The 23,370-nt window shown below is 49.9% G+C and overlaps 13 protein-coding genes across 13 annotated transcripts; 6 read left to right on the top strand and 7 right to left on the bottom strand.

Moving 5' to 3' along the window:
- Position 1: 1 nt before the first annotated feature.
- MIND_00746200 (uncharacterized protein) lies at positions 2 to 582 on the bottom strand (the record flags this gene model as incomplete). The annotated part of the gene is made up of 3 exons (XM_037364161.1): positions 2 to 18; positions 70 to 143; positions 197 to 582. 3 exons carry the CDS (start codon positions 580 to 582, stop codon positions 2 to 4), a joined length of 477 nt encoding a protein of 158 aa, XP_037219805.1.
- Positions 583 to 790: 208 nt separating this feature from the next.
- On the top strand, positions 791 to 1,653 carry MIND_00746100 (uncharacterized protein; the record flags this gene model as incomplete). Its single annotated transcript, XM_037364160.1, has 5 exons — positions 791 to 1,087; positions 1,136 to 1,341; positions 1,394 to 1,481; positions 1,533 to 1,563; positions 1,616 to 1,653. 5 exons carry the CDS (start codon positions 791 to 793, stop codon positions 1,651 to 1,653), a joined length of 660 nt encoding a protein of 219 aa, XP_037219804.1.
- Positions 1,654 to 1,682: 29 nt separating this feature from the next.
- MIND_00746000 (Phenylalanyl-tRNA synthetase subunit beta) lies at positions 1,683 to 4,088 on the bottom strand (the record flags this gene model as incomplete). Its single annotated transcript, XM_037364159.1, has 10 exons — positions 4,022 to 4,088; positions 3,922 to 3,977; positions 3,750 to 3,875; positions 3,673 to 3,701; positions 3,484 to 3,625; positions 3,167 to 3,433; positions 2,875 to 3,116; positions 2,422 to 2,827; positions 1,990 to 2,371; positions 1,683 to 1,939 (listed from the first exon to the last, which is right to left on the bottom strand). Exons 1-10 carry the CDS (start codon positions 4,077 to 4,079, stop codon positions 1,683 to 1,685), a joined length of 1,965 nt encoding a protein of 654 aa, XP_037219803.1. The 5' UTR covers positions 4,080 to 4,088.
- Positions 4,089 to 4,130: 42 nt separating this feature from the next.
- On the top strand, positions 4,131 to 6,643 carry MIND_00745900 (Diphthami-syn-2 domain-containing protein; the record flags this gene model as incomplete). Its single annotated transcript, XM_037364158.1, has 12 exons — positions 4,131 to 4,248; positions 4,298 to 4,500; positions 4,547 to 4,623; positions 4,670 to 4,850; positions 4,898 to 4,989; positions 5,036 to 5,379; positions 5,423 to 5,703; positions 5,752 to 5,982; positions 6,031 to 6,184; positions 6,231 to 6,314; positions 6,368 to 6,475; positions 6,522 to 6,643. 12 exons carry the CDS (start codon positions 4,131 to 4,133, stop codon positions 6,641 to 6,643), a joined length of 1,995 nt encoding a protein of 664 aa, XP_037219802.1.
- Positions 6,644 to 6,808: 165 nt separating this feature from the next.
- On the bottom strand, positions 6,809 to 9,417 carry MIND_00745800 (ANK-REP-REGION domain-containing protein; the record flags this gene model as incomplete). Its single annotated transcript, XM_037364157.1, has 15 exons — positions 6,809 to 7,045; positions 7,098 to 7,328; positions 7,380 to 7,408; positions 7,460 to 7,505; positions 7,558 to 7,820; positions 7,865 to 7,895; positions 7,949 to 8,021; positions 8,070 to 8,090; positions 8,143 to 8,244; positions 8,295 to 8,454; positions 8,511 to 8,694; positions 8,751 to 8,926; positions 8,983 to 9,057; positions 9,106 to 9,134; positions 9,188 to 9,417. The coding sequence occupies 15 exons, from the start codon at positions 9,415 to 9,417 to the stop codon at positions 6,809 to 6,811; spliced, it is 1,887 nt and encodes a 628-aa protein (XP_037219801.1).
- Positions 9,418 to 9,630: 213 nt separating this feature from the next.
- MIND_00745700 (ANK-REP-REGION domain-containing protein) lies at positions 9,631 to 11,542 on the bottom strand (the record flags this gene model as incomplete). Its single annotated transcript, XM_037364156.1, has 7 exons — positions 11,455 to 11,542; positions 11,241 to 11,407; positions 10,983 to 11,183; positions 10,874 to 10,938; positions 10,798 to 10,822; positions 10,667 to 10,749; positions 9,631 to 10,618 (listed from the first exon to the last, which is right to left on the bottom strand). The coding sequence occupies exons 1-7, from the start codon at positions 11,498 to 11,500 to the stop codon at positions 9,631 to 9,633; spliced, it is 1,575 nt and encodes a 524-aa protein (XP_037219800.1). The 5' UTR covers positions 11,501 to 11,542.
- Positions 11,543 to 11,644: 102 nt separating this feature from the next.
- On the top strand, positions 11,645 to 12,363 carry MIND_00745600 (uncharacterized protein; the record flags this gene model as incomplete). The annotated part of the gene is made up of 6 exons (XM_037364155.1): positions 11,645 to 11,671; positions 11,721 to 11,739; positions 11,796 to 11,837; positions 11,888 to 11,910; positions 11,964 to 12,109; positions 12,162 to 12,363. The coding sequence occupies 6 exons, from the start codon at positions 11,645 to 11,647 to the stop codon at positions 12,361 to 12,363; spliced, it is 459 nt and encodes a 152-aa protein (XP_037219799.1).
- Positions 12,364 to 12,599: 236 nt separating this feature from the next.
- On the top strand, positions 12,600 to 13,537 carry MIND_00745500 (uncharacterized protein; the record flags this gene model as incomplete). The annotated part of the gene is made up of 4 exons (XM_037364154.1): positions 12,600 to 12,677; positions 12,722 to 13,010; positions 13,061 to 13,088; positions 13,144 to 13,537. The coding sequence occupies 4 exons, from the start codon at positions 12,600 to 12,602 to the stop codon at positions 13,535 to 13,537; spliced, it is 789 nt and encodes a 262-aa protein (XP_037219798.1).
- Positions 13,538 to 13,799: 262 nt separating this feature from the next.
- MIND_00745400 (uncharacterized protein) lies at positions 13,800 to 14,493 on the bottom strand (the record flags this gene model as incomplete). Its single annotated transcript, XM_037364153.1, has 2 exons — positions 13,800 to 14,015; positions 14,068 to 14,493. 2 exons carry the CDS (start codon positions 14,491 to 14,493, stop codon positions 13,800 to 13,802), a joined length of 642 nt encoding a protein of 213 aa, XP_037219797.1.
- Positions 14,494 to 15,013: 520 nt separating this feature from the next.
- Positions 15,014 to 18,243, bottom strand: MIND_00745300 (DUF1793-domain-containing protein; the record flags this gene model as incomplete). Its single annotated transcript, XM_037364152.1, has 20 exons — positions 15,014 to 15,025; positions 15,080 to 15,168; positions 15,215 to 15,313; positions 15,370 to 15,389; positions 15,450 to 15,477; positions 15,533 to 15,559; positions 15,609 to 15,702; positions 15,752 to 15,826; positions 15,883 to 16,339; positions 16,390 to 16,473; positions 16,519 to 16,553; positions 16,600 to 16,827; positions 16,877 to 17,164; positions 17,215 to 17,243; positions 17,290 to 17,469; positions 17,521 to 17,575; positions 17,626 to 17,703; positions 17,754 to 17,891; positions 17,939 to 17,972; positions 18,026 to 18,243. The coding sequence occupies 20 exons, from the start codon at positions 18,241 to 18,243 to the stop codon at positions 15,014 to 15,016; spliced, it is 2,268 nt and encodes a 755-aa protein (XP_037219796.1).
- A 27-nt stretch (positions 18,244 to 18,270) lies between these two features.
- Positions 18,271 to 18,948, top strand: MIND_00745200 (N-acetyltransferase domain-containing protein; the record flags this gene model as incomplete). Its single annotated transcript, XM_037364151.1, has 1 exon — positions 18,271 to 18,948. Exon 1 carries the CDS (start codon positions 18,352 to 18,354, stop codon positions 18,946 to 18,948), a length of 597 nt encoding a protein of 198 aa, XP_037219795.1. The 5' UTR covers positions 18,271 to 18,351.
- A 54-nt stretch (positions 18,949 to 19,002) lies between these two features.
- On the top strand, positions 19,003 to 21,443 carry MIND_00745100 (ThrE domain-containing protein; the record flags this gene model as incomplete). Its single annotated transcript, XM_037364150.1, has 6 exons — positions 19,003 to 19,777; positions 19,826 to 20,330; positions 20,389 to 20,513; positions 20,559 to 20,644; positions 20,690 to 21,232; positions 21,279 to 21,443. The coding sequence occupies 6 exons, from the start codon at positions 19,003 to 19,005 to the stop codon at positions 21,441 to 21,443; spliced, it is 2,199 nt and encodes a 732-aa protein (XP_037219794.1).
- Positions 21,444 to 21,483: 40 nt separating this feature from the next.
- On the bottom strand, positions 21,484 to 23,324 carry MIND_00745000 (Phenylalanine-tRNA ligase; the record flags this gene model as incomplete). The annotated part of the gene is made up of 6 exons (XM_037364149.1): positions 23,154 to 23,324; positions 22,739 to 23,100; positions 22,600 to 22,692; positions 22,305 to 22,549; positions 21,779 to 22,254; positions 21,484 to 21,729 (listed from the first exon to the last, which is right to left on the bottom strand). Exons 1-6 carry the CDS (start codon positions 23,313 to 23,315, stop codon positions 21,484 to 21,486), a joined length of 1,584 nt encoding a protein of 527 aa, XP_037219793.1. The 5' UTR covers positions 23,316 to 23,324.
- Positions 23,325 to 23,370: the final 46 nt, after the last annotated feature.

Genomic DNA, 23,370 nt, shown 5'->3' with positions numbered 1-23,370 from the left:
TTTAGACTTTACATCCAGCTGGCCAAGTGTGAGCAAGAGGGAGTGGTTTATCGCTACCTGATAACATACTGAAGCTTCCGTGTTTCATCCTCGATCTGCTGCTATAAGCGACAAGTCTTTGCACGCGACGGCAACTCTCCATCCTGGTCACCCACAGGATTGTTATTCAGCGACTTTGCCAGTAACGCTGGCTTACCTGACCAGCATCAATTGGCCGTAGTCGCTCAGCAAATCCGATGATGAGTAAACGCAGTCGGGGATCGGCTTTCTGCCTCGTCGTCCGCCGCTAGTATTGAAGTGTTTCCCATCAGCCTTTCCCTTGAGCTTTGACTCGAGCAGCTGCATTTCGCGTCGCCAATGCTTTCGACGGACGGTAGGAGAAGGGCTAGCGGGTCGTGGCTCCGAATCCGACTCGAGTTGATCATATTCCTCTTCAGAATCCGTCTCTGTATCGATATCCATGCCAGTCCATTCCAGCTTCTTCTCGTAGTAAGCAGTGAGTGATGAGAGTATCAGAGTGAGATTCGTGTCGACTGGCAGGTCAAGATTGTTGGCCGAGGATGGGGCATGTGGGACGGCCATATTCAAGAGGGGGAGGGTACCCCGCGCACTAGCGCTTCGTATATAATGACCAGCAGCATTTGGTCTCGTAGTGTCTAGAATCGGTCTTTGGCGAAGGTCCAATGAAGCAACAGATTCATGTGACGTCACGTTCCTACACCTCGACCACGACCGTTTCCGCCGCTATCAACGCCTAGACTGAATTCAGGGTCCACCTGCGGGGTTCAAGATGCTACGCGTATTGGCTTCTGTGCTTTTCGCGCTTCCGGTCGCGTTCTCCGCCCAATACAACGTGTACCACCGTCTCTATCAGCCTCACCTTCCCGAATCGACATTTTCTCCCCGAGGGACTCTGCTTATACCTGAAACTGGGCCCGCGTCATTTTTACCATCCCCCACACTGGCCCAAGACCTCACGCAGCTCTCCGACGAACTCGAGACTGTCAAGGGTACTCTATACCAGATTGCATTACAACTCGATGACGCCAATCCCGGCCAATGGGACCTAGTCTCTGCTGTTAAAGTGGTGGGTCCAGCCCGCGGAGTCTCGAACTTGGGATCATACCACCTGTAGTGCCACCTCCATCAAGCTACTGCAGAGAAGTTTATCATCCAAACAACTCGCGCTGGCCAGCCATACGCTCTGGATTATTTCGTCGCACCAACCTCGCACAATGGCGCGTGTCCGAAGAAAGTAAAGAAACCGATACTTGCGTTTGCCAACAACGTGGCTGCATTGAACAGCACTATTGAGCTCCGTGCAATTCGCACTCCGCCATCGTATATAGTCTTGACTGACTCGAAGAAGAATTATTTGCTTATCTATCTCCAGACTGGAACTACATGTGCCTCCACCTCTCACACCGGAAGGCCAGCCTGTCGTTCCAGAACCCGAAAAGACTTTCTTCCAGAGGTACTGGGTGTGTACATTCTATCAAACAATTGATTGGTCGAGACTTAATGCGCCACAGCTTTATGGGGCTGCCATTCTTATCGCCCTCAGTAAGGCAATCGCGTCGACAATTCTAGTCCAAGCTAACAACAGACATTCCAGTGATCTCTGGTGGCCCAGAGGAAGAGCAGAAAAAGTAGACCGCTTTGTTACAGTATTACAACTACTTTTACTCTTCGTTTGTCCACATTTTGGGCATCTGCTTCTTGAATGGTTCCAAGGTGAACTCGAGGGCAGAACAGGGGTAACTGATGTCAAACTTCTCAAGCACCGAGGGGTGTAAGATGCCCAAACTGCCTATCTTTATGTCGGTCTCAATTTTGAGAGCCGACTCAATTCGGCGTTCAATGCTTTGAACGAGACTCTTCTTCTTCGCGGGCGGTCGATAGTATACTTCAGCGGCCCGGCCAGGGAAGTACATGGGATCTAGAGCAGGTCTAATGGAGTCTGTCCACAAACAAATAAGCGGCACCTACCGCTGACTTCTTTGATGTAATACCCAGTCGTAGCTTCGTGGTCAGCACTTGTGATTCGTGGCACATCAAGCATCTTCATGGCCCGGTCCAACATTCCATGCACGACCTCGAACCCAGCGGTTTTGTTGCACCAGACTGCAGCAGCGTGTCGGACATTTCTCGCTTGCCTCTCTCTCTTCAGGTCTTTGACAACAATGTCACTCGTCTCGAACACCTTGATGGGCAGGGCGTGCGATCGATTTTCACGAATTGTCTTCAGTAGGCCTGGGAGCAGTGTTGTCCGCACGATCTGGAACTCGAGGGTCTTGGGGTTGGCAATCTTGACCGCCGTTGTATTGTCGTCCTCGTGGTTCAGCCACGCAAAGTTTTCTTCGTGAGAACACTAAGAGACGTGAGTTTGGAATCTAATGGACTTCGTATGGGAGGAAATACCAGGATGAGAGGTAAAACTTCAATCCAACCTGCTAATGCCCATTCTTTACGAACAACATCTGATAATTGACCAATAGCTAATGGCTGGCCGACAGTGGCTGTCGGAGGGAAGGAGAACGGGAGGTTATTGAAACCGTATGCAATGGCGGCATCTTCCATGATGTCGCATTCATGGAGAATGTCAGGACGTGTGGGGGGTATCTCTACGAGAATCTCATCGGCGTTAGAAGGCGACAATGTGGTGCTAATAGACATCTTCTGGAGCAGACCAGATACTTGCGGCGCGGTCAAATTCAGACCTGTGCAGGAGTTAATGTAAGACGCATGAGCGGTAGTTTGGCGGCAAGAAATGTCGGGGGTTATTTTCGTCGAGCCATCGGCTTGGATAACCCTTACAGGTTCGATTCTGAGCCAAAATCAGTCCTGTAATCCCAGCAGAAAACGGTTGCATACGTGTAGGGCTTTTCACAGTATTCAGAGAACATGGTCGCAACGATATTGACCACGATGGCAAGCTTTGTTTCGTCTGTGGCAGTGACGTCTATGAAGACATTTCTTGTGTTGAGCGTAATCTTGCTGTGTTCTGAGTTGATGATAGGAGGCATTGAGAGCACGCGATCTTGAGCATCGTAGATGATGGGATAGACAGGCGAGTCCCGAATAATGTGGAGAAATTTGGAGAGTTGTCGATCCGACTATGTAACATGTTGGTATTTGGGTTCAAAAAAAGAAAGAAAAAACCAACTTCATACACCGTCATTAATTCCTCAGCAGTGTAAGCTTTGTTCTTGTTCAAGGGAACAAACTTGATGTCTGTTGGGGCCCTTGCTTCATAGCGGAAGGGAGGTTCAAGGGTGTCCAAGTCATGAGTGCCGATAGCGACAAACTGTCGCCTTCTGCAGATGTTGTGGTGGAGCTTGTCCTGCAAGTCGATGAACGAGGCATAAGATCGTGGGGTGAACTTGACATTGCGCAAAATCGCGCAGGCAAAGTAAGGCCGAATTTTACTTGTCTACTGGGCTATAAGCCGGGCTATATGAAGGAGGAGAACTCAAAACAAACATCGGGGTGTATCGAAACAGTCAAGAGGTCAGACTCTCCGCCTGGAGGGAGTACCAGCTTGTATTGTGGGACTTCAGTGGCAGTCGTTTGGAGGAAAACGCGTAGGGCGCGGGAAAGTCCTTCGATACAAAGCAGGTCATATCTGGACATCATGTTGGCAAAAGGAGAGGCAGTCCTGGCATCGCTCACCTGTTTGCAGGTATTTCTATTTTGAGTTGCTGGACGAGAGCGTTGGTAATGGGTTTCGATACCAGCGCGGCTCATACCGGACGATCAATCTCCACATTCTTTTCCGTCTTCGCTTTCTCAACCAGTTCATTGATATCGGCGAGTGCAACGGGACTGTGACTGGGGAAGACCTTTTTCAGCTCGTCGGTTATTTCAGATGTAGTCTATAGAGTAAATTCAGGCGCGATGCTTCAAAATTTGAAGACGCACATCATCGTCTAGTTCTAGGCCGTATTCGAATAAAAGATGGTCGAATTCCTCAGAGGCTACGCAAGATCAGATTGAGTTCAGAGGCACACATTTGATTCACAATATTCCTGGCCCAGTCTCTCCCAGAGATCTGCTTTGTCGATAGCAATAGTCGGCATCGAGGACGAGTCAAAATGTTAATGTCAATGGTCACACGCGTGACACGCTTGATGAAGTACATTGCTCTGCTGAGTGGAGGCAAAGACAGTTGCTACAACCTCCTGCACTGCCAGAAAAATGGCCACGAACTTGTGGCATCTGCATCGCTTGGGCCAGAAGCAGGAAAAGGTACTAGAGATTGACTTTAAATTTGTGACCTGCTTGACACAAAACACAGAGGAACTTGACTCTTACATGTACCAAACGGTCGGCCAAGATGCGATAGAGCTTGTAGCGCGTGCTCTAGACGTTCCTCTCTACCGCAGGGTCATATCTGGCGAGGCGATTGAGCAAGGATCGGAATATGGGGCCCGAACCGCGAACTCTGGAGTCTCTGGCGACGAAACGGAAGATCTCTATGCTTTACTTTCAACAGTCAAAGTAACTTCTCAACCGGGACTCGCAAGCCACGTTTAACCTGGTTCAGTCCTATCATCCCGATGTACAAGGCGTCTCTGTTGGAGCAATCCTTTCCAACTACCAACGCGTTCGCGTGGAACATGTGTGGGTGCCCCGTTCAAGTCTCCCTCAATCCTCTCAAATTCCGTAGTTGTCGCCGTTTAAACTTGACCCCACTGTGCTATCTCTGGCAACGGGACCAAGGCCAATTAATGTCGGAAATGATTGCAGCCGGCATGAAATCCATACTAATCAAAGTTGCCGGTATTGGGCTTACGGTTAGCCATTTGGGACACACCCTCGCACAGATGGAGCCGACGTTGATAAAACTGGTAGCATCTTCCACCCTATGACCCGCTGGGAACTCAGTTTTTTGTAGCATAACCTCTATGGCGCTCATATCTGCGGAGAAGGTGGCGAATACGAAACGCTGACCTTGGATTGCCCGCTATTCAAACAAAAAATCGTCCTGTCGGTGCTTTTGCTACATCGCTGTTTGTATCATAAACGTTTTCAGCCACGAAGTTGAGACTGTCATCCATTCCGATAACGACTTTGCAACTGTTGCGTTTCTTCGAGTCAAGAAGGCCGCCCTCCAGGACAAAGAAGCTCCTTCTGGCGCCGATTTTGATGTCCCAGAGTTACTCGATGAAGATACTGCAGTAATCGAAGTCGACATCCCACACGTCGTAGATGCTTCCGCCACCATCGATGCTAACAACCACAAGCACATTGTTCGTCATGCAGGAACTCAGAGCAGAGAGATCAATGGATGGGTGTCAGTGGGTAATGTGGTTGCAACTACAGAGGAGGAGATTTCCGTAGAACAGGAAGTTAGGGAGTGCTTCCAAATTTTAAGAGGTCGGTCTTCTCATCGCTGTGAACTACACCCTCAATTTCCTAGACGAACTTGCGCGACATTCACTGGAGCTTCTCGACTGCACTAACATCAACATATTCCTCTCTTCGATGGATATTTTTGCCACTATGAACGCAATATATGGGTCGTTTTTCGGAACCAGTCCGCCTGCTCGTGCTTGTGTTGCCATTTGTCTTCCTCGGCCTCATAAAGTCATGCTTGAATGTATTGCGCACTCGCGTTCTGCTGAGCGACACGCCCTTCACGTGCAAAGTCTCAGCTACTGGGCGCCTGCCAATATTGGACCATACTCACAGGCTATCTTGGTGGGTTTCTCTCCATCAGAAATCCGATGGACCGTTGATGCTTGGTAGACAGACGAACGAGTGTTTGTTTCAGGCCAGATAGGCTTGATCCCAAGTAGTCTGACGCTTCCGTCTCCACAATCTCTTCCGCTAGAAGCAGCCCTTGCTGGGCAACACGCCAATCGGGTGGTGCGTGCTCTTAGCACGAACACAGGAAGCTGGACCGGGCAAACACAACTGGCTTTATACTGGCTCACGAGCCCGAGTCATCTTTTCGCTGTGCGGGAGCCTCTCGCGTCTGTATGTTGCCTGCCTCGACGACACTGCCCAGCTTAAAGCCTCTTTTAGATTGATGTTTCCCCGACGCTTTTTGTCGTTGTGCAAAGTCTCCCTAAAGGCGCCGTCGTCGAGAAGCAGATTCTCCTGCATACCGGACGTGTCCCAATCATAGACGAAGACGGAGAAACTGTTATAGAAACCCGAGAATCAGACTTCACACAGGGTAAAGCGCCACCATTGTGTATCATTTTCATTAACTTGATCGTCAGGCGCTGAAGGCCCGTTCGCCTTCGAAACATCAACCATTGCGGATGTTAGTGCAGGATGCACTCTCATTTTCGGTCGCGACGCAGGTAAGCAGTTTCCAGTGAGTCATTCGACGAACCCATCTTAACGGGTGAAACAGTCAGCGACGAGGACATCAGTCGACTTCGCGCGCGGGGTGCGATTGCTCATACTTGGACGGGGGCTCTAAGCGTGCGGATATTTTATGTCCCGTCTGAGAAAACTAATGGTATTTCCGGTTTACTTGCTCAGCCATGGATCTGACTTGAAACTAGTCCAAACCATTTACCAAAGCTTGTTTGAGGCGTTTAGGCCGCCGGTGTCATTTGTTCCTTGTGCGGTGGTCTCGAGTAGGGATTCAGAATGGGATTACGCGTTGTGTATCATCATGGTGTGATTTTCGTGTCTTGACACGTGATCGTGATCTTCAAGTTGAAGGTCAAAAAGTGTCAACATGTAATCTGTCCATTAGCCACGATTGTGTGCACTAACACAGTGTAATTTACAACAGCTATGCAAAGGAAAACAAAACAAGGAAGACCACCATGCAAGGGACAAACTTTCATGGCGTCGAATCCTCTCTCAGCACCATCATCTCTCCCAGGCGACGTCTCATCGCTTTCTCAGTGGGAGTTGGAGGTACCCTTCGCGCGAACATCGCGCCAACAAGGGTTGCCGCTCCGCCAAAACGGAGGACCCACCCGACACCGTGTTTCCCAAAGTAGGTGCCTTCCCCTCCATGTTCAGCAGGAACATTTCCGTCAACTGTTTGGAATATTATGCTGGTCACAATCGCAACCTGGTTTGATGTTAAGACAAATGTTTGCTGTAAAAAAAAAGACATGACGTACAATTAGTTGAGGCGCCACGATTGCTAAATTATGGACCCCGAGGATTGTTCCACCCGCAACACGCGCTGCTGGTGGCACCTCTTCTTGCTCAGCATCATATGCGTCGAAAGATCGACGTCGGCGAAGTAATGGCTGCCTCTCGTCGCTTCCGCGGCGGGTCTGCACGGGAACCGAGAGGGTTCGTGAGTGAGTTGGACGTATAGTCGGAGGCGTCGACAGGTCTTTCAGCAGCTATGTAAAAAAAATGAGTATAAAACTATGAAAGCTTTTTTGAGACAGCACCTCCATGATGATTGCGAATGGTGCCCACACTTGTGCGAAGATGTCAGATAGACACAGGAAGGCTCAAAATAGTGACCGACTTGCAACAGACCAGCAAATGCCGATCAAGCTAATGAATATTGTAGCCTAGTGTGCACGGTAAGTGAATGATGGGGAAGATATAAAGGGCGATATGGACCTGAAAGACCGTATGAATGAACAAGGTTGACATAGTCAACACGGTGAACAACAGTAACGCGCCGGTCCAGATGTTTCGCAGAAGGAAGGGCATAACGGGGAGCCGAAGGGGCTTTCCTTGCCGGGCCGCATCAATCTTCCATTGCCGTACCATTCCTCGAATGCGAGTCAACTCAGCATCGACATCGTCGTCACCTTGTTGGGCCATGAGACGCCGGTCACGATTAGCAAGGTGCGGTAGAATCGTTCCAGATACGACAGCAACTAGAACACGTTAGGTCATTCAAGCAAGTGTAATGCGAGCCAACCAATGCTGTAAATGAGCATCGCAAATTCGCCCTTGCGCATAACCATAAGCTTGTCCGACATGGAGCACAGAAAAGAGACGACACCTTTCTCGTAGCCAACTCGGGGTCTGGCTCCCGGCCAATTTCTTCCGCCATTACCTGCCCAACATAAGTTGTACTAACAGAGGATGAGCACATTTCGGTCTCCTAAAAGGGAGCCGCGGACGCGTAAAAGAGGAAGGGAAACCTATTCATTATGTCAGTGGACAAAAAAAAACTTTGAAGCCTGTCATCGGTACCAGCCCATAAACGCAAATAGTTGGACGTAGCAAACTCTGCGGATCGGTCGCGGAAGGTTGAATATGGCATTCTTGATATTCTCTAGGACCTCTTTTGTTTGACTGTTGCTCGGCTGAGTCCTGTGTTGGCATTGGGATGCTGAAGAGCTCACCCTCTTTGATTAGCCACTGCAGGACGTTCTTGTTCTTCATGAAGATAACAAGTGATCCAAACTGTGGCAACGAGAATAACGATGCAGATGATACAAAACTTGCGGAATTGACTGCCACCAAGTAGCTTGATCAAGGGAAGCTCAGCAAGAGGAAGGAAACCTAACCATGTAGGCGTTAATAAGGCTCGGCTGAGTTCAAGATAGAGGAGGTCGAACCAAATCCAAAACCGATGATATTGCCGGCATTCGTCATCCTGCCATGCCAAGCATTGCCAGAGTTGAGCTGCGACGCTGGTGCGATATCAAGCAGAAGGTTCCGCAAAGAGGCTTGGAGTGCATTGAGAGCGAAATCAAGAATGTAGAACGAGAAGATGGCTAGTCCAATCGCTGTGTTCTTCGCCTGACACGCGAACACAGTTCACCAAACTGAACACGAAGGGTCAAGCTTCAACTCACATATGTGTTGCGCTTCTCGTCCCAAATTCCATTCCCGAGAGAGAAGAGATCCACGAGGAATCCGGCAAGTGCTTCGCAGTAAGCAAGTATAAGTGTCGAGAAGACGAGAGCCACAGTTGAGAGTATGATCCAGTATCGTCGGCGGTATTTGGACGTTGAAGAGTCGCTGATGGCGCCTGTGTCGATGGAGATGAATGATGTGGTCATTATTAGTACTCGTTGCAGAACATACCGATGACTGGTTGCGCGATAAGTCCGCTGATTGGCCCAGCCAGCCACACCAGCGAAGTCAGTTGTTCCGAAATGCCTGCAGTCTATCAGAGAGTATCAGACCATAATAGAGGGTAAAACGTACCCAATCCAAGAAGAAACGGCGTGCCGTAGCTATTTCGAGTCAGCTAACAAGTAGTTTCTCCGAGAAGTAGAGGAGACTGCACCCAAGCTCGACCGTCCACGCTATCTGAGCCCCAGCCATAGAAATGCTCAGTGTAATAAGATCCCATGTCGAGAGTCGTCTCTTTGCAGGCACCAAAACTCCCTTAGCCACATCCTCAACCTCATTTGACTCTACCACCGTGGACGAAGGAGCATCGCTGGTTACCCTTGTACGAGTGGGCCAAGGTACCTGCGTAGTTGGGTCTTCTGGCTCGGCGACTGGAGGAATCATTGCGCGTGTTTACCACGCAAGCAGGAGGCAAGAGAGAGAGAGATGAGCACCAAGGTGATGATGGCACGTGTCCGTTTTGCTAAACTTGGATTCTTGCGCTGAAATGCAGACTGGTGAATACAAAGTGGACTGTACTAAATACATAAATAAACAAGTACAGCAAGCAAAGACGACCGAATAAGGATAACAAATGGGTACAATGCAAATAATACATCATGGACCACGGACTGACGCGGCAGATAAACCACGCCTATGGTTGATGTTGGGGGGGTCCGCGTTAGGAAGGGGTTTCGACAAAATATTGAAAGGCAACCGCCGACCGGCAGTGGGAGTGCTGCTATCATCTGGAGCAACTGGTGGTTCAGGAAATGTGGCGTATTGAATCGGTGGGCCAGTGTAACTTCCTGGTGGATGTTCGGTATAAGGCGAAGTTGATACTGACGTCGAACGATGTAGTTGGGGGAGTGTTGGTCTAGGGGCAGTAGGATTTGTTCCAGAGCGAGTCCGGTGTTCAGAGGACGAGGGAAAGGCCGTGACGATATTGAGCACATCTGGATTTGTCCTCAACTGCGCAGCCGAGACGGATGGTCTCAACCTTCGTGGGGTAACGGACCCACTTACTCCACCCATTCTCGCCAAGGGGTCCTCGTCGACGGAGAGACTTGTTGAGGTATACTGGGTCCCATTTTGTGACTTATTGTCAGTTGAAGCACTGCCTGACCGATTCCGAGCCATCCCGGAATCGTTCATGAACTTGACTCGCGCATCAGCATCGCGCTCTCGCATTCGGGTAGCCACCGGTGACGCTGAAGAAGCTGGGGCCCAAGGAGAATTACTTCGCATCTTGGACGGAGATGGCACGAATCCATTGGTAGACCCATGTGGAGAAAGATATGGTTGGGGGGCGGTAGACGGTGAAGAGGAGGAGGACTGGCTTTTGTGTGCGGGAGCCAAGCCATTGCTCTCGACTTCACCGCTATCAGAGGTTGTTGTCGTACGACTTGTTCCCGATCCACTCCTTATTCGATTTGGTGATTGCTTGATATCACGGCCTTTCGAGGGCACAGGAGGCGGAACGTTGGATGGTCCAGCCCAGTCACTCCCTCGCACAGCAGCTTGGGCCAGGACATTCCGTCTACTCTTCTTGTTGTTTTCAAATTGCAGCCTTGCTGTGTCTTGGAGGGTGTCTTTGGTCGTGAAACTATTTGGGTTTTGAACACTCATGGCCAGAGACACCGTTAGCACGTACGAATAAGCATAATCTAATGCTGTGAAGCCGTCGTTATTCTTGGCCGTGTACACACATCCCCGTTCGATGAGAAGTTGAACTATCTGCGGCGACAGTCAGATGATGGAAAGGAAGCCGAGGTTGGCGCGCACTGGAATATGGCCCCACGAGCTAGCGCTGGAAAGGAAGAAATCAACCCGAGTGGCAAGATGGTTTACGACTACGCACTAGTGTAACGGCGTATTGCCCTTGTTGTCCGAGAGATCCACATCGGCACCAAAGTCGCAGAGCATCTGAGACAAATTAATGTCCGCCACACTAAACCAAACTGACATACGCGAACGAGCTCTTCGTGGCCTTTTAGGGAAGCCAAATGGAGAGCGGTCTTTCCATGGATGTTCGACCAATCGAGAATGTCAGGGTATCGGTCATAGTACATTCTTGCCATCCGAAGCGCCGCGCCTTTGACATCGGCGCTGTTTGTATTGGAAGGAGTGTAGTCGGCAAGGATCATGAGGATGGTGTTGTTTTCCGAGTCCTAGAAATGACATATGAGGGAAACTAACGATGAAGGACGAGAACCATTTCTTCTTACCTTGCTCAACTCTGCATCGTCGTGACCGGCGTTCATCAGGAACTCAAACGTTTCTTCATTGGCAAGTACAGCAGACCAAGCCAGCGAGGTATATCTGCGAGGCCCAGGGTCTGGATTGCGCATGTCGGTCCGTTGAATCAGGCGCTTTACGATGAAGAGGTTATTCTCTGAATTTCATGAGCAATTTTGTCGAAATAAACGAGGTACCACAGACCCTTGACCGCCCGCCTAAGACGGGCTGTAGCATCTTTCTCCGCCATGAAGCGCCCCAAAAGCCGGTGAGTGGTGGTTGGAATGAATGAATGGACGTGTGTGTGGCTGTGTGACTGAAGGCGCTTTCACTTGGCTTTCACGCGTACGACCATCCCGTTTTCTATCGGTTGCTCTCTTGATCGTTTCAGACGATGCCCAAAGTTGTTTCAAAATCTCAGGTGTTGTGCTGCACAATAACTGCCGACAATTTTAACTGATAGCTACTAGGTCTCGTCATCGATAGACGGTACTTATAATAATTGCCTGGGCGCATCTGGCGAATCTGGCTGACAATCACTCCAGCTAAACCTACCCCGTCCTCAGCAGCCACTCTTCGGGTTTATTGTACGTTTCAACCAGACAGAAGGCAATGATCCAAGTCTAATAACTTCAAGATTGTATTTGTGGGGAATTCAACGTGAGTTTGTTTCCCAGACCAACGTCGTCGCGTACTTTTCACCTAGATAACAGCTCGTAATTGACAAAACACTCGCCGCCCTTCCCCGGCGTCAGACGGACGGAGCAACAATCGTACAAACTCAAGATAATGAACTTGGCGCGGCCCGCGTATTCAAGTTGAATGCAAAACCAAATTCAGAACCAGTCTTACTCAAGAGGTGTGTGTTTGAACGTGCGCTTATGGGGGAAAACAAATACGATTCCGAATAGGCCAGAAGGCTACGAGCGAAGATACAGCTTTGCATGTCCACGGTGTACCCTTCCAATCGCCTACCAAACTGCCCCACCGCCCGTCAAATCCAATCCATACCTTTACATCCTATCCGGAGCTTTGAGTCAAGCGCAAGGTCAGATACCATTAGATGCGTTTGAAGGGGAGGAAACTGCTGAAGGAATGGATCAGCAACCGTGAAGAACAGAGAGCGGAGAAAAAGTAAGAGGCGATTCAGATACCGTTGTAGAAAGAGTGTACTCATAGCATACGGATTATTCCGTATGTTCGTACAGTGTGAATATTTGTGCATCATGGAAAGGAGAGGGACGAAGGGAAAAGAGACTCACGGTGGTCGTTGAAAAACAAGGAAGAAAAAAAGCCTGGGAAAGAATTTATATGGCGAAAATGTCACAAGCTGTCAATAGTCACACCAAATGGATCTTCCGTCTGTTCGTGAACTTGAGCTCGAGGCTCTAGTTCGTCAACGCGACAAACAGTTAGCCGTGCTCCAAGTACGCGTTCTCCACAAACGACTCCCTCAAACTAACCTGGGTAGGATGAAATTACTCGTCTCCGACGCTTCATCGCGACCCAACCCACGCCCACAACAGAGGCTGCTGTCTCGTTACCTCCTCCAATGACCGCGCTGCTCATGCCTCACCTGACCGCAAAGACCTCTGGTACATCTTCATCAGGGGCTACAGCCCTTATGCAGCGAACGCGAATGCTACAAGCGGAAAACGACGAGTTATATGACCTCCTCAAGACTTCCGAAACCGGAAAACTCAAAGAAGAGGTCCGCGGTCTTCGCCGAGTGGTGGAGCGTCTCGAAGGAGCCTTACGCGGTATGTCAGCTTCTAATCATGGGTTACTTATTCGCCTAATCGTCACTCAGAATCCCACCAGGCTGTCCAATCACTCTCGTGCGTCTTCTCTCCTCCCAAATGTAGCCTTTTTACAGATGAGTAAACAACGCAGTACCGAGCTGGATAAGACATACGAGTCGATAGCGGATTCCCGTCCTCGATCACCGCGTTCTCCACGAAACAACCCTTCTGTCAACCACAGTGCTAACAATAATGCTGCGAAGCTGCCGCCAACAGGGCCACGAGCCCACAAGAAGCCACGGATTTCTGAGCCTTTGCCTCGTGGGCCGTCTCCACAAAAGCCACATCGCAACAACAACAACATGGACATCGACGAGAAGCCTCCTCCTCCTTCCCGGCCTCGCGGCCGTGACAGAGAACGACCGCGCAATAATAGTAATAATGGTCGGCCCGGTGGCGGCGGTGGTGGTGACAGACGGAGAGGACCGATGGCAGAAAGCTCTAGCTCTACTGATCGGACGTTGAAAGAGAGACTGGGACTCTAATAGTGTAGCCATAGTCTTATTGTTTGTATTCGCTTTGATTTACGACTTCAAAACAAGCAGCAAGTGCGAACTAGTACTACAAAAACACACAAGTACAAGACAGGTTGTACAGCGACAGGCTGTCGCGCTATAATCTTAGCGAGATTACGATGATTTTAACGAATAAAAAGAGTGGGTGGAGTTGTTAAAGAGAGTAAGTAAGGTAAGTCGATCTCCCCAAGTGGAGTGGTGGGTCCAAGAAAGTAACGCTTAGCAGGACTTGCTAGAGCGCGGCGACTGGTTGTGGCGTTTGACTCGACTTGTTGTGGAGTGCAAAAAAAGTCGAACAAGTCATTGGCGCTGGGGCAGCGACCGCCCGACGCGCCGACATAATCGAAGCTCCACCTGACAACCGAGGCTTGCGAGGTGTGACCGGGAACTGCTCCCATTCAGGCAGATATACCTCGTTGGCGCGCGTTGGCAGTGGATGTAAAACAGGCTAATCGTCTAATAAGAGACTGCGTCTAACGAGAAACACGTAAATGACACACCTTTTTGTCAGTTGGCGAGAGGACGAAGTCAGGAATGGCGGGCACAGGCGGAATGGGCGAGGAGATTGCCGGACTGGGTGGTGGAGAGCGATATGGGATCGCAAACGACAAAGTGCGTTTGTGGGTCCGACGAAAGCTGGCCTCTGAGTCGGTTGGCGAGGCCGGTTCACGTGGGGTTGGAGGAGCAGACACAACAGAGCGAATGCTACTTCTTGGTGTTGGTGGCTGTCTGAGCTCTCCACAAGACCGCATAGAGGTCAGTCTCCGTTCTGGCTTTAGACTGGTTGGGCGTGTTTCTGAGCTCTGCAAACTGAGCCGAGTGGGACGTTGAGCATTCGTCCTGCGTGGTGGGGGGAGTGGAGAAAGAACAACTTCAGGTGAAGGAGAACGAGGAGGAGGAGAATCGGGACGGCGGGTCGTGAACATAGTAGTGGTTGGTGAAAGAAAAAAGGAAAAGAATGGGAAGTCGTCAACTCAACCTCATTGCGTTTTAAAGTGAAAGCCGAAGGCCATGTTCCGCATTTGGAAGTGGATGAAATCTAAGATCGAGGGCATGTCAAACTCGACCTGTCAAATGAACGGCTTCTAACCTTGTCTCGAATCTTTTCTTCTGGACCACCATGAGATGATTCCAGCGTACTGCTCGGGACACTCAACCATTGTGAATCGTCAAGCTTACTCTCTCAGCTTGACTTCTTTTTTGTTGCTTACATCCAGCGTATCAACAATAGCGCGGAAGCAAAGCGGCCCCGGCCCACCCGCCACCGTGACAGTCGTCAAGAGCATTGTCCTCTATATTTGACACGGCCTCATGCTCACTGTAATTCTCGAGCCGCGTTTCTTGCGCTTTTCTCGGTTTACCTCTTTACTCCCGAACTGCACCGCCATTTCGGCGCCGACAAGTGGATCATAAAAATGAAAAAATTTGGTTTTACATTGATCTACTCTACAACGTGAGCTGCAACCAAAACGTAAGTTGGTCTCCACAACGCTCAAAATAATATGTACGCACCAATGCCAAGTGGCCGCCAACCACTGGACGAGCCTTGAATCCAATGGCGACAGCACCTGTCACCGTATCATACAAGTCTCCGAATGGCGCTGCGACCATCTCAGTTGGTTTCTCACAGATCATCACGCTACCCACCATTGTATTGGCCGTCCGACACCCAGCTCTTAACTGCTGAAATGAGCAGATCTCGAACTGCAGTCGTCGTTGCCCATGACGCGGTGAATATTTCCCAGTCTAAGGATTTTCGGTCAATTCCTGAAACAATCATTGGTGGAGAATTCGACGCATACCAGTCTTAGTGTACGTGTGCCTGGCGGGCAGTCGGGTCAGCGCAATCTAATGCGGAAGTCGGGCGGGGCAACCTGCTCACCGAGTGTCAAGAGGAACTCCAAATTTGTCTGTTATGCCCGTCAATTTTATCTGCAATCTGGTGCTCGGATGATGATATCTTACTCGCGTGGCTCGAATACCAGGCGGTTTCTACTTTCGGTCAGTTTCTTTCTCTAAATGGGTATTCGGAAGCATATACGTTGAGAGTAGACCGAAGCAGGGAACAGGTTTAGCTTGAGCAGCTTATCGCCGTACAAGTTGTATGAGAGCCCCCACGAATTCGCATTGCCATACTACCAGAAGGGTCAGCAAGTACTCTGGGTCAGGCACTCAGGCACCTACAGCGAGGGTCAAGTGCGCCCCAGTGCTTGACGCAGACAGAGTCTGCCATTGTGTGACATAGCTCTTCGCAATGGCCTAGAGTTTGAGGTACCATCAGCAATTGAACCCAACAAAAGTTATGGTGGACCCACAGTGTAGTTTGCGCCCTTGCTCGTGTTACCGAGTAGATTCCAAATTTGGCCCATAGCCCCGATGCCCACGATACCTACCGCCCTATTAAAAAACCGCATTGTGGGTCCCACACCACTCGCCTTTGATCGCAAGATTGGTTTGATTCGCCAAGGAACCGGCAAAATCATCCTAGAGGTGCATATCAGGATGCATACCCACAAAACGCCGAGATAGGAACTTGCCGTGCTGATCTGGTTGGCAGGAATGAGGCTGTCAGAAATCAAGAAAGAGGTCCATTGGTCCAGCAGAGCGCTATAGCGTTGCAAATGCGACAAGTCTCCGGTCTTCTGTGCGTAACTCAGAGCCATGATAACCATGTTTCCGCTCTCCTCAACCGGCATTGCCTCATCACCCCCGTCGTTGTGCCCCAGCGCCTTGGGGTAAGACGAGCCAAGATCGTGGACGGACCATTTGTTGCTAAAACGCGAGATTAGCGTCTGTGTGACGAAAGTGAAGGAGAGTGATACGGGTATTGACCGGATGCCTGGTACCGGAAAAGGCCTTCAAGTAAAAATTTGCCGAGTTGAGGATTGGTATACAGGAAAATAGGCCTAATGGCTATTAGTACTATATGCTCGGTTGAGCTGAGCACATACCATGCAGGGAAGATCACATCGACCGTGTTGACATTCTAACATGACATCAGCCAAAACACGATCACATGATTGGATCCATACCCCATCACTCGAAATTTCCTTCATAAAAACAATGACATCAGAGGTGTTGAACGCGCCGGAAGAAGTCTTAGAGAGGGTAATCTCGTTTGCGGAGAGCGATTGACGAATGGAGATGGCGACAACACCTGCGTAGTCGGCCGAGATTTTACTAGCATCGGACTGGACTTTGGCGTCAAAGGTGTTGGCTCGCCCAAGTGCCGCGCTATAGTCGCCGAGGAATGAAGAGATCTGGGAGAGACCGTTGATTTAGTTTGAGACGCAGAGTATTATGACATACAACTGCATCTGATGTCGAGAACTGGCTCAAGAAATAGCTGCTACGGCTTTGGAGAGCTCCACCAGTCACGATGTATTGGATAGCAGGGTCGCGAATATGACCGACGGAGAACAAGACCGGAGCGGAAGCCGTCGTAACAGAACCGAGGTCATGGGCGAGACCGAAGACGGGCCAATTATTATTTATTGCCCGGAAGTTGGTGTCGAGAGTGTTGCCGAGCTTGCCGTTGTTGATGAATTGTGCGCGCACAGTAACGTCTGCTCCAGTTTGGTAGGTTGCGCTGACGGTCTGCGAAAAGAGCGTGAGAATAAGTGATGTGAATCGTAAAACAGACAAACGTTGGGGGTGGAGTAGAAAGCGGAGCCATCTGAACATGTTAGATGTTAAAGCGGAAGACAAATAATAGGCCGAACATTGAGTATGATCATTGACTTCGCTAAAGACATTTTGTGTCTGCAGTTGAACTTGGTGAGTCAAGATACTCCCCGTTGTGGTCGAGTTCCACTTGACGGCAAGAGAATTGTCGCCGGAGACCCATTCGGCAGATATGTCACTGTATACCTGAACAGTATGCGCCTTGCCATCCGTCGAGGCTACGTATCAATGTTCAAAAAACATGAGCCCATCAAACAAATCAACTTTACCAGCAGAAACCGACAAATACGAAAAAGGGATTGATTGCTTGAGAAGGTCGGTTGGCTATGAAGGTTTGATCGCTGAAGCTGCAACATCTCATTGTTCACACTGACCTCTACCGGGCTCAGGAAAGTCACAGTCAGATCGACGGCACCAGCAGAGAGTACGAATATGCTTTGAGTGGAAGTGAACTATCAGGCGAAATTAGTTGCTAGTGGTAGGACAGCGTTTCAGTTTCAACCTTGAAGCTTTTCTGGACTGCCTTGTTGAACGTTGCAGAAGGGACACTTGAGGCACCCAGGAACGAGTACGCCACACCATCGACTTTGACGAACCCAGCCCATCCAGTAATTTGCCCAGCCCAGAATGTGGGCCATGCCTAGCTGGATTCAGCCATCCAATATGCGAAATGATCGCTGGACACACATCGTTAAGGGCAGCACCTGCGCCCTGTGGCAACCTGTAACATTATCGTTAGTCAATGTGAATGTGGGTCTCACAACACCTGCAGACCAAGTACTCAGATATGGCGTTCGAACAGCAAGTGGGATTGATGAAGGGTTGAATGGTGTTGTCGTCCAGCTAAGGGCAGCGGCAAACGGAAGGAGGCAGATGGAGGCCAGACTGATTCTACGCATGGCTGGCGGTTGGAAAACGCATAGCCCGGCGTATGCTAAATTTATACTGGGAGCCTCGTCGATGACGGTAGTAGTCATGGGATCGAAGTGCATGGAAAGAAGGACATCCAGATGATTTCATGGTCAGAGGATGCGTTGTCGTATCAAGTAACTTGTGGTTGTTGCTCGATCCTTGTTGTTCTCGCACCATTCGACGTCCTGATGGCCCTCACAATACGACAAGCGGCGCTGGTCGATGAAGCAGCGCTTTCCCACATCTGCCTCGTCACTGCTGACGCTGGCAAATCCGCCGACCCATTGCACGACCACAAAGAGCTGCCAGGCTTGGTTTACGCAGTTCCGTATCTTCATCTACCAACAACATGGGCATTTGTGTTGGTTGACAACGAGAATGTGGTTGGATATATCGTGGGTTCAAAGGACACACGTGTTTTCGAACAGCGAGCAGCGGAAGAATGGTGGCCTATTCATGCAGAAAAGTACCCACCCACAGAGATGGTCAAGGAAGCAGACAAGCGTTACGCGAAGTTATTGAGAAACATGGACATCGCTCCAGAGGCCCACGTTGCCTTCTCTCCGGCCCATCTCCATATAAACATCGTCGAGGAGCACCAAGGAAAGGGCTGGGGTCGCAAACTCATCGAGACCGCTGTGAATCATCTGAAGACGGAGGGAGTCGATGGTGTTTGGCTGGGTATGGATCCACGGAATTCGGAGGCCAGGAAATTTTACCAGCGTGTTGGTTTTTCTACATTCGAAGGAGCGTCCCCCCATGCTGTCGGTATGCGATTCAAATGATAAGTCGAGAAATGTATTCGGTCCATCCATCACCGTGGCTTTCTTTCAACCACCATGTCTCGAAACCCACCCATCTCGCCACTGCAGCCAGACAGCTACCCTCAACCTCGAGAAGCCGCACCGCAATCCGTATTGCGTGCTGGGTCACAGCAGTGGAATATAGTTCAGCGCGACAGCAGTGCAGACGAAGTCGAAAGTGTGGAATTCCCTATCCGAAAATCACCCAGCCTCGCTCCCCCAGACCAAGAAGACACTCGCCGAGTCTCGTCGGGCAGTATGAACACGTTGTTTGGCTCTTCTAGCGACGACGAGCTTTCAAAAAGATACTCTTTCTCCTCTTACCAACATCCATACGACATTCCAACCCTCCCTAATGCCTACGCTGGTGTTCCTATCGACCAAAATACGCCGCCTCGCTCTCGTCAACAGCGCAGAGTTAGCTTCTCGGATGAACCCCAAGTCAACGAATACGATCAAGAGGCACAGATCAACTCGAGCGACCGTACTCCACTCAAGCGTCGTGGTATTCTCTCAAACATGATGGATTTGTATGCTCTAGAACATGGCTTGCACGATGATCAGCCTAATGACTCTCAAGAAGAACTTCGTGGACCTTCACGCTATCCTAATCGCTCTCAGTTGAATCGACGCATCTCCACCGACTCAAATCATTCTGATTTACTGGACCCAGATGACCCTCGTGTAACTGGAATTGTCGGACGTAATCTTGATGACCATCAAGAGCTGGACAAGAGCGTACTTCGAACTATGGACTACAAAAGTCGTCGCAAGTATCTTATGCGCGTCAAAATCGAGTTCAACGTTTCAAGTACTTCTCCCTGAGGTACCCATAATCTTCGTCTGATCTGTTATGCAGCCATGATGCAACGTCAAGACTTTCTCCTGAAGTTGGCGCGAGCTTTGATGACCTTTGGAGCTCCTTCTCATCGAATTGAGTCGCAACTCATCGCGGCAGCGAGGATATTGGAAGTCGAAGCCGAGTTCATTCATCTTCCTGGCATCATAATCTGTTCCTTCGGCGACCAAGAATTGGGCTGCTCTGAGACTCACTTCATCAAATGTGGCGGTCGACTCTCGCTCGGCGCGTTGCACAAGGTCCATGTCATATATCGCTCAGTCGTTCACGATGAAATCAGCGCTGCTGAAGCGGCTAACAGACTAGAAGCTTTACTCAATGCTCCTGCTTTGTATCCAATTTGGATCCGGTGTCTACTCTCCTTTTGTCTCTCGGCATTGATTTGCCCGCTGGCGTTCGGCGGCTCTTTCTTGGATATGTGGATAGCAGGCTGTGGGGCTTTGGTCCTATCCTACCTTCAACTTTGCGCAGCAACAAAAAGTGCCATATATGCCAACGTTTTCGAGTACGTGGAACAGTCAATTCTTACCATTCTAAGTTCAACTGAACGGTCTTGCCTCCAGAATCACAATCGCCATTTTCGTTTCCTTCACGGCTCGTGGTCTTAGCAGCATCCGCAGCCACCTATTCTGCTATTCCGCTATATCTTCGGCTGGGATCATTGGTATTTTACCAGGTTATCTAATCCGTGAGTTACCAGCAAACATGCTTCGTTTTCTGAATTGAGTATCAGTCAGCAGCTCTTTGGAGTTAGCCTCAAAGAATATTGTCTGTGGTAGTGTCAAAATGGTGTATGCTCTTATCTACACACTTTTCCTGGTCAGTATACGACATCCTCCTTGCTCTCCAGCTCATATCCACCAGGGCTTCGGTCTTCAAATAGGGTCAGATTTTTATCTCCTTTTGGATCGTCCGGCCCGAGAACAGCTCCTTGCGCTATCGACAACGTTACAAACGTCTTCGACACTTTCTGGGACGTGGACGGCGGACAATTTTTCCCAGGATCAAGATGTCGTCCTCCCTGGTATGGGTACATGGACATTCGTTCAACTTATCCAACCACACACTATGGATATTGTCAATGGTTGTTACCGGCCAGTAAACTTTCCGTGGTATCTCCAACCCTTCCCGTTGTGGTGCAGCTTTATCATCGTTCCTTTGTTTTCGTTGCTGTCTTCCCTGGCCAATCTTCAACCCTGGCGAAGCAGGCAGCTGCCCGTGATGGTGGTCATCTCGTGTTGCTCGTATGCGACGAACAAGATAGCAAACCACTATATCTTCAATCGCTCGGACATTGTTTCTGCTATTGGCGCATTCACCACTGGGGTAATGGGCAACGTTTATTCGCGTAGGATGGGTGGGACGGCGTTTACATCTATGGTTACTGGCGTGCTTTTTCTAGTTCCAGTATGGAAACCTCATTCCTTTACACCTCGAACTGACCACATTTTAGTCCGGACTCTCGCAAGCTGGTGGCATCACAGCCAGCGGCAATGGAATCGACATTGGTGGGGCTATGATTGCCGTGACCATCGGAATCACTGTCGGGCTGTTCATGAGTCAAGCACTAGTCTACACTTTCGGGAGTAGGAAAAATGCCGCCGTTTTCTCATTTTAGGACTCCTGTTTATCTTATTTTTCTACCAATACCACCACATCTACAACATCGGAGCCGGCGAACCCTCAATGTAGTCAATTGAGGTCTTGTGGCCGAGTAGCGTTCGAATGTTGTTGATCCCGTAACGAATCATGGTTGGTCTTTCGAGACCTAGACCCCAGCCATGCACCCGCACATCTTTGGGGAAACCCATTGGCTCCAACATTTCTGGTCGGAACATGCCACTGTTCCCGACTTCGACCCAGCGGTTTAATAGCGGATGGAAAGCGAAAATCTCCAGGGAAGGCTGGATGACAGGGAATTAGACAACTTGGACAGTCGAAGAAAAGGCAAACCTCTGTGTACGGATTATACGCCGGTTTGAAGCGCACTTGTTGAATACCCATCTTGCTGAAGAAGACCTTCATAAAACCAATGAGGTCTGCGAGGGTCAAGTTGCGATCAGCAACTACACCCTCGACCTGATGGAACTCCGCCAAATGGGTGGCATCTGTCGTCTCGTTTCGGAAGACGCGGTCAATGCTGAAGAGCTTAGCAGGTCGGAAGCCGTCGTCTTTTCCATCGCTGTTCTGGGGTTTCTTCCCTGCCGCTGGACGGTCATCGTCTTCTACATCCTCGCCTCGACATCTCGCAGCAAGTTTGTAGAGCATGTGTGCTGAACTGGCTGTGGTATGGGTGCGGAGGAGGAGTTTGGTCGTTTCGTCATGTGACCACGGGGCTCGATAGCCAGTGGAGCCAAATCCACCATGCTCGTGGATGGTTGACACGGTTTTGTAGTATTTAGGCTCAGGATCAAGGGATTTCGCTGGGTCTATGGCCAATTTGTGAGCCTTCCTTGCTTTGATGACAACAGAAACACACCGGAGAGGTAAAAGGTATCTTGGACCTCTCGAGCAGGATGTTGTTGTGGAACGAAGAGCGCATCGAAACACCAGAAACCTGATTCTACGAAAGACGCCGTCGGCATCTCTGCGAAACCCATTTCCAAGAAAATATTGCGTATCTCTTCACGGACTTTGAGTAGCGGGTGTAACGAGCCGCCTGTTGTCGGTGCGCCTTCTGCCTCGAAGTTGTATTTTTTGAAGGTCGACGTTTTCCACGCTCCTCTTGAGTGCGATCTAAGTACTGAGGAAGGAGAGAGAAAACAGGAACACACGATGTGAGCATCTCGACAGTCAAATCGGTCTCTGGCTTAGCAGTAGAGGTGCTGAAGTTGGGTCCCTTCGAAACGGTGAACCACTGGCCCTTTCTGGAAGAATCTTCAGGTTTGAAGTGAGTTGACACGATACTACTACCTTTGCACAATCAACTTGCGCTTTCGTAGATCGGCCAGAACTTTTTCGCCAGATTTCAGAGTTCCAGTCGACTGCACCTCCAATAGATCCAGTTTCGTAGCGTCCTGTATCGTTGGGGCTATTTGGACGAAGCCATCTCCATCTTTCCCGATCCATTTGTTCTTGAATGCCCTGCCCTGCCCGATGCTGGCCGTTTCGTCGCCGACAAGAGTTTTGAGCTGCGCAACTGTGACCGGGGCGCCTTGCCCCTTGACTGGTAAAGCAGCCCAAACCCGAGCTTCATGCGAGCCTTCGATGGCGATTTGGTTGCCTTCAGCAGACAACGCATGGGCAAGCGTTTCGTGGGTTTCAAAGCTGACCATCTGGAATCGTGTTCAACATTGTAAATCATAGATTCACTTGCCCCAAGATTTACTTCACGGCTCAAGAGGGAATTGAGTGCACCAAGGACCGTTATCTGGGCATCTTGAGACGTAGCAGGTTCCGATTGGCCAGGTATAGTAAGCGTTCGAGTATCAGGTATAGTCGTATTGGCATCGAGCAAGTCGAGTACGAGCTGCTGCAAGCTCTCTGACATGGCTTTTGACTCGAAGAAATCTAATAGATGCACGTGATCATCGACACTTCTCCCT

The sequence above is a fragment of the Mycena indigotica genome (assembly GCF_014461135.1).
Source record: "Mycena indigotica strain 171206Taipei chromosome Unknown Mind.scaff0006, whole genome shotgun sequence".
In the NCBI taxonomy this organism is placed as follows: domain Eukaryota; kingdom Fungi; phylum Basidiomycota; class Agaricomycetes; order Agaricales; family Mycenaceae; genus Mycena; species Mycena indigotica.
This window is presented reverse-complemented; position numbering and strand designations above follow the sequence as displayed.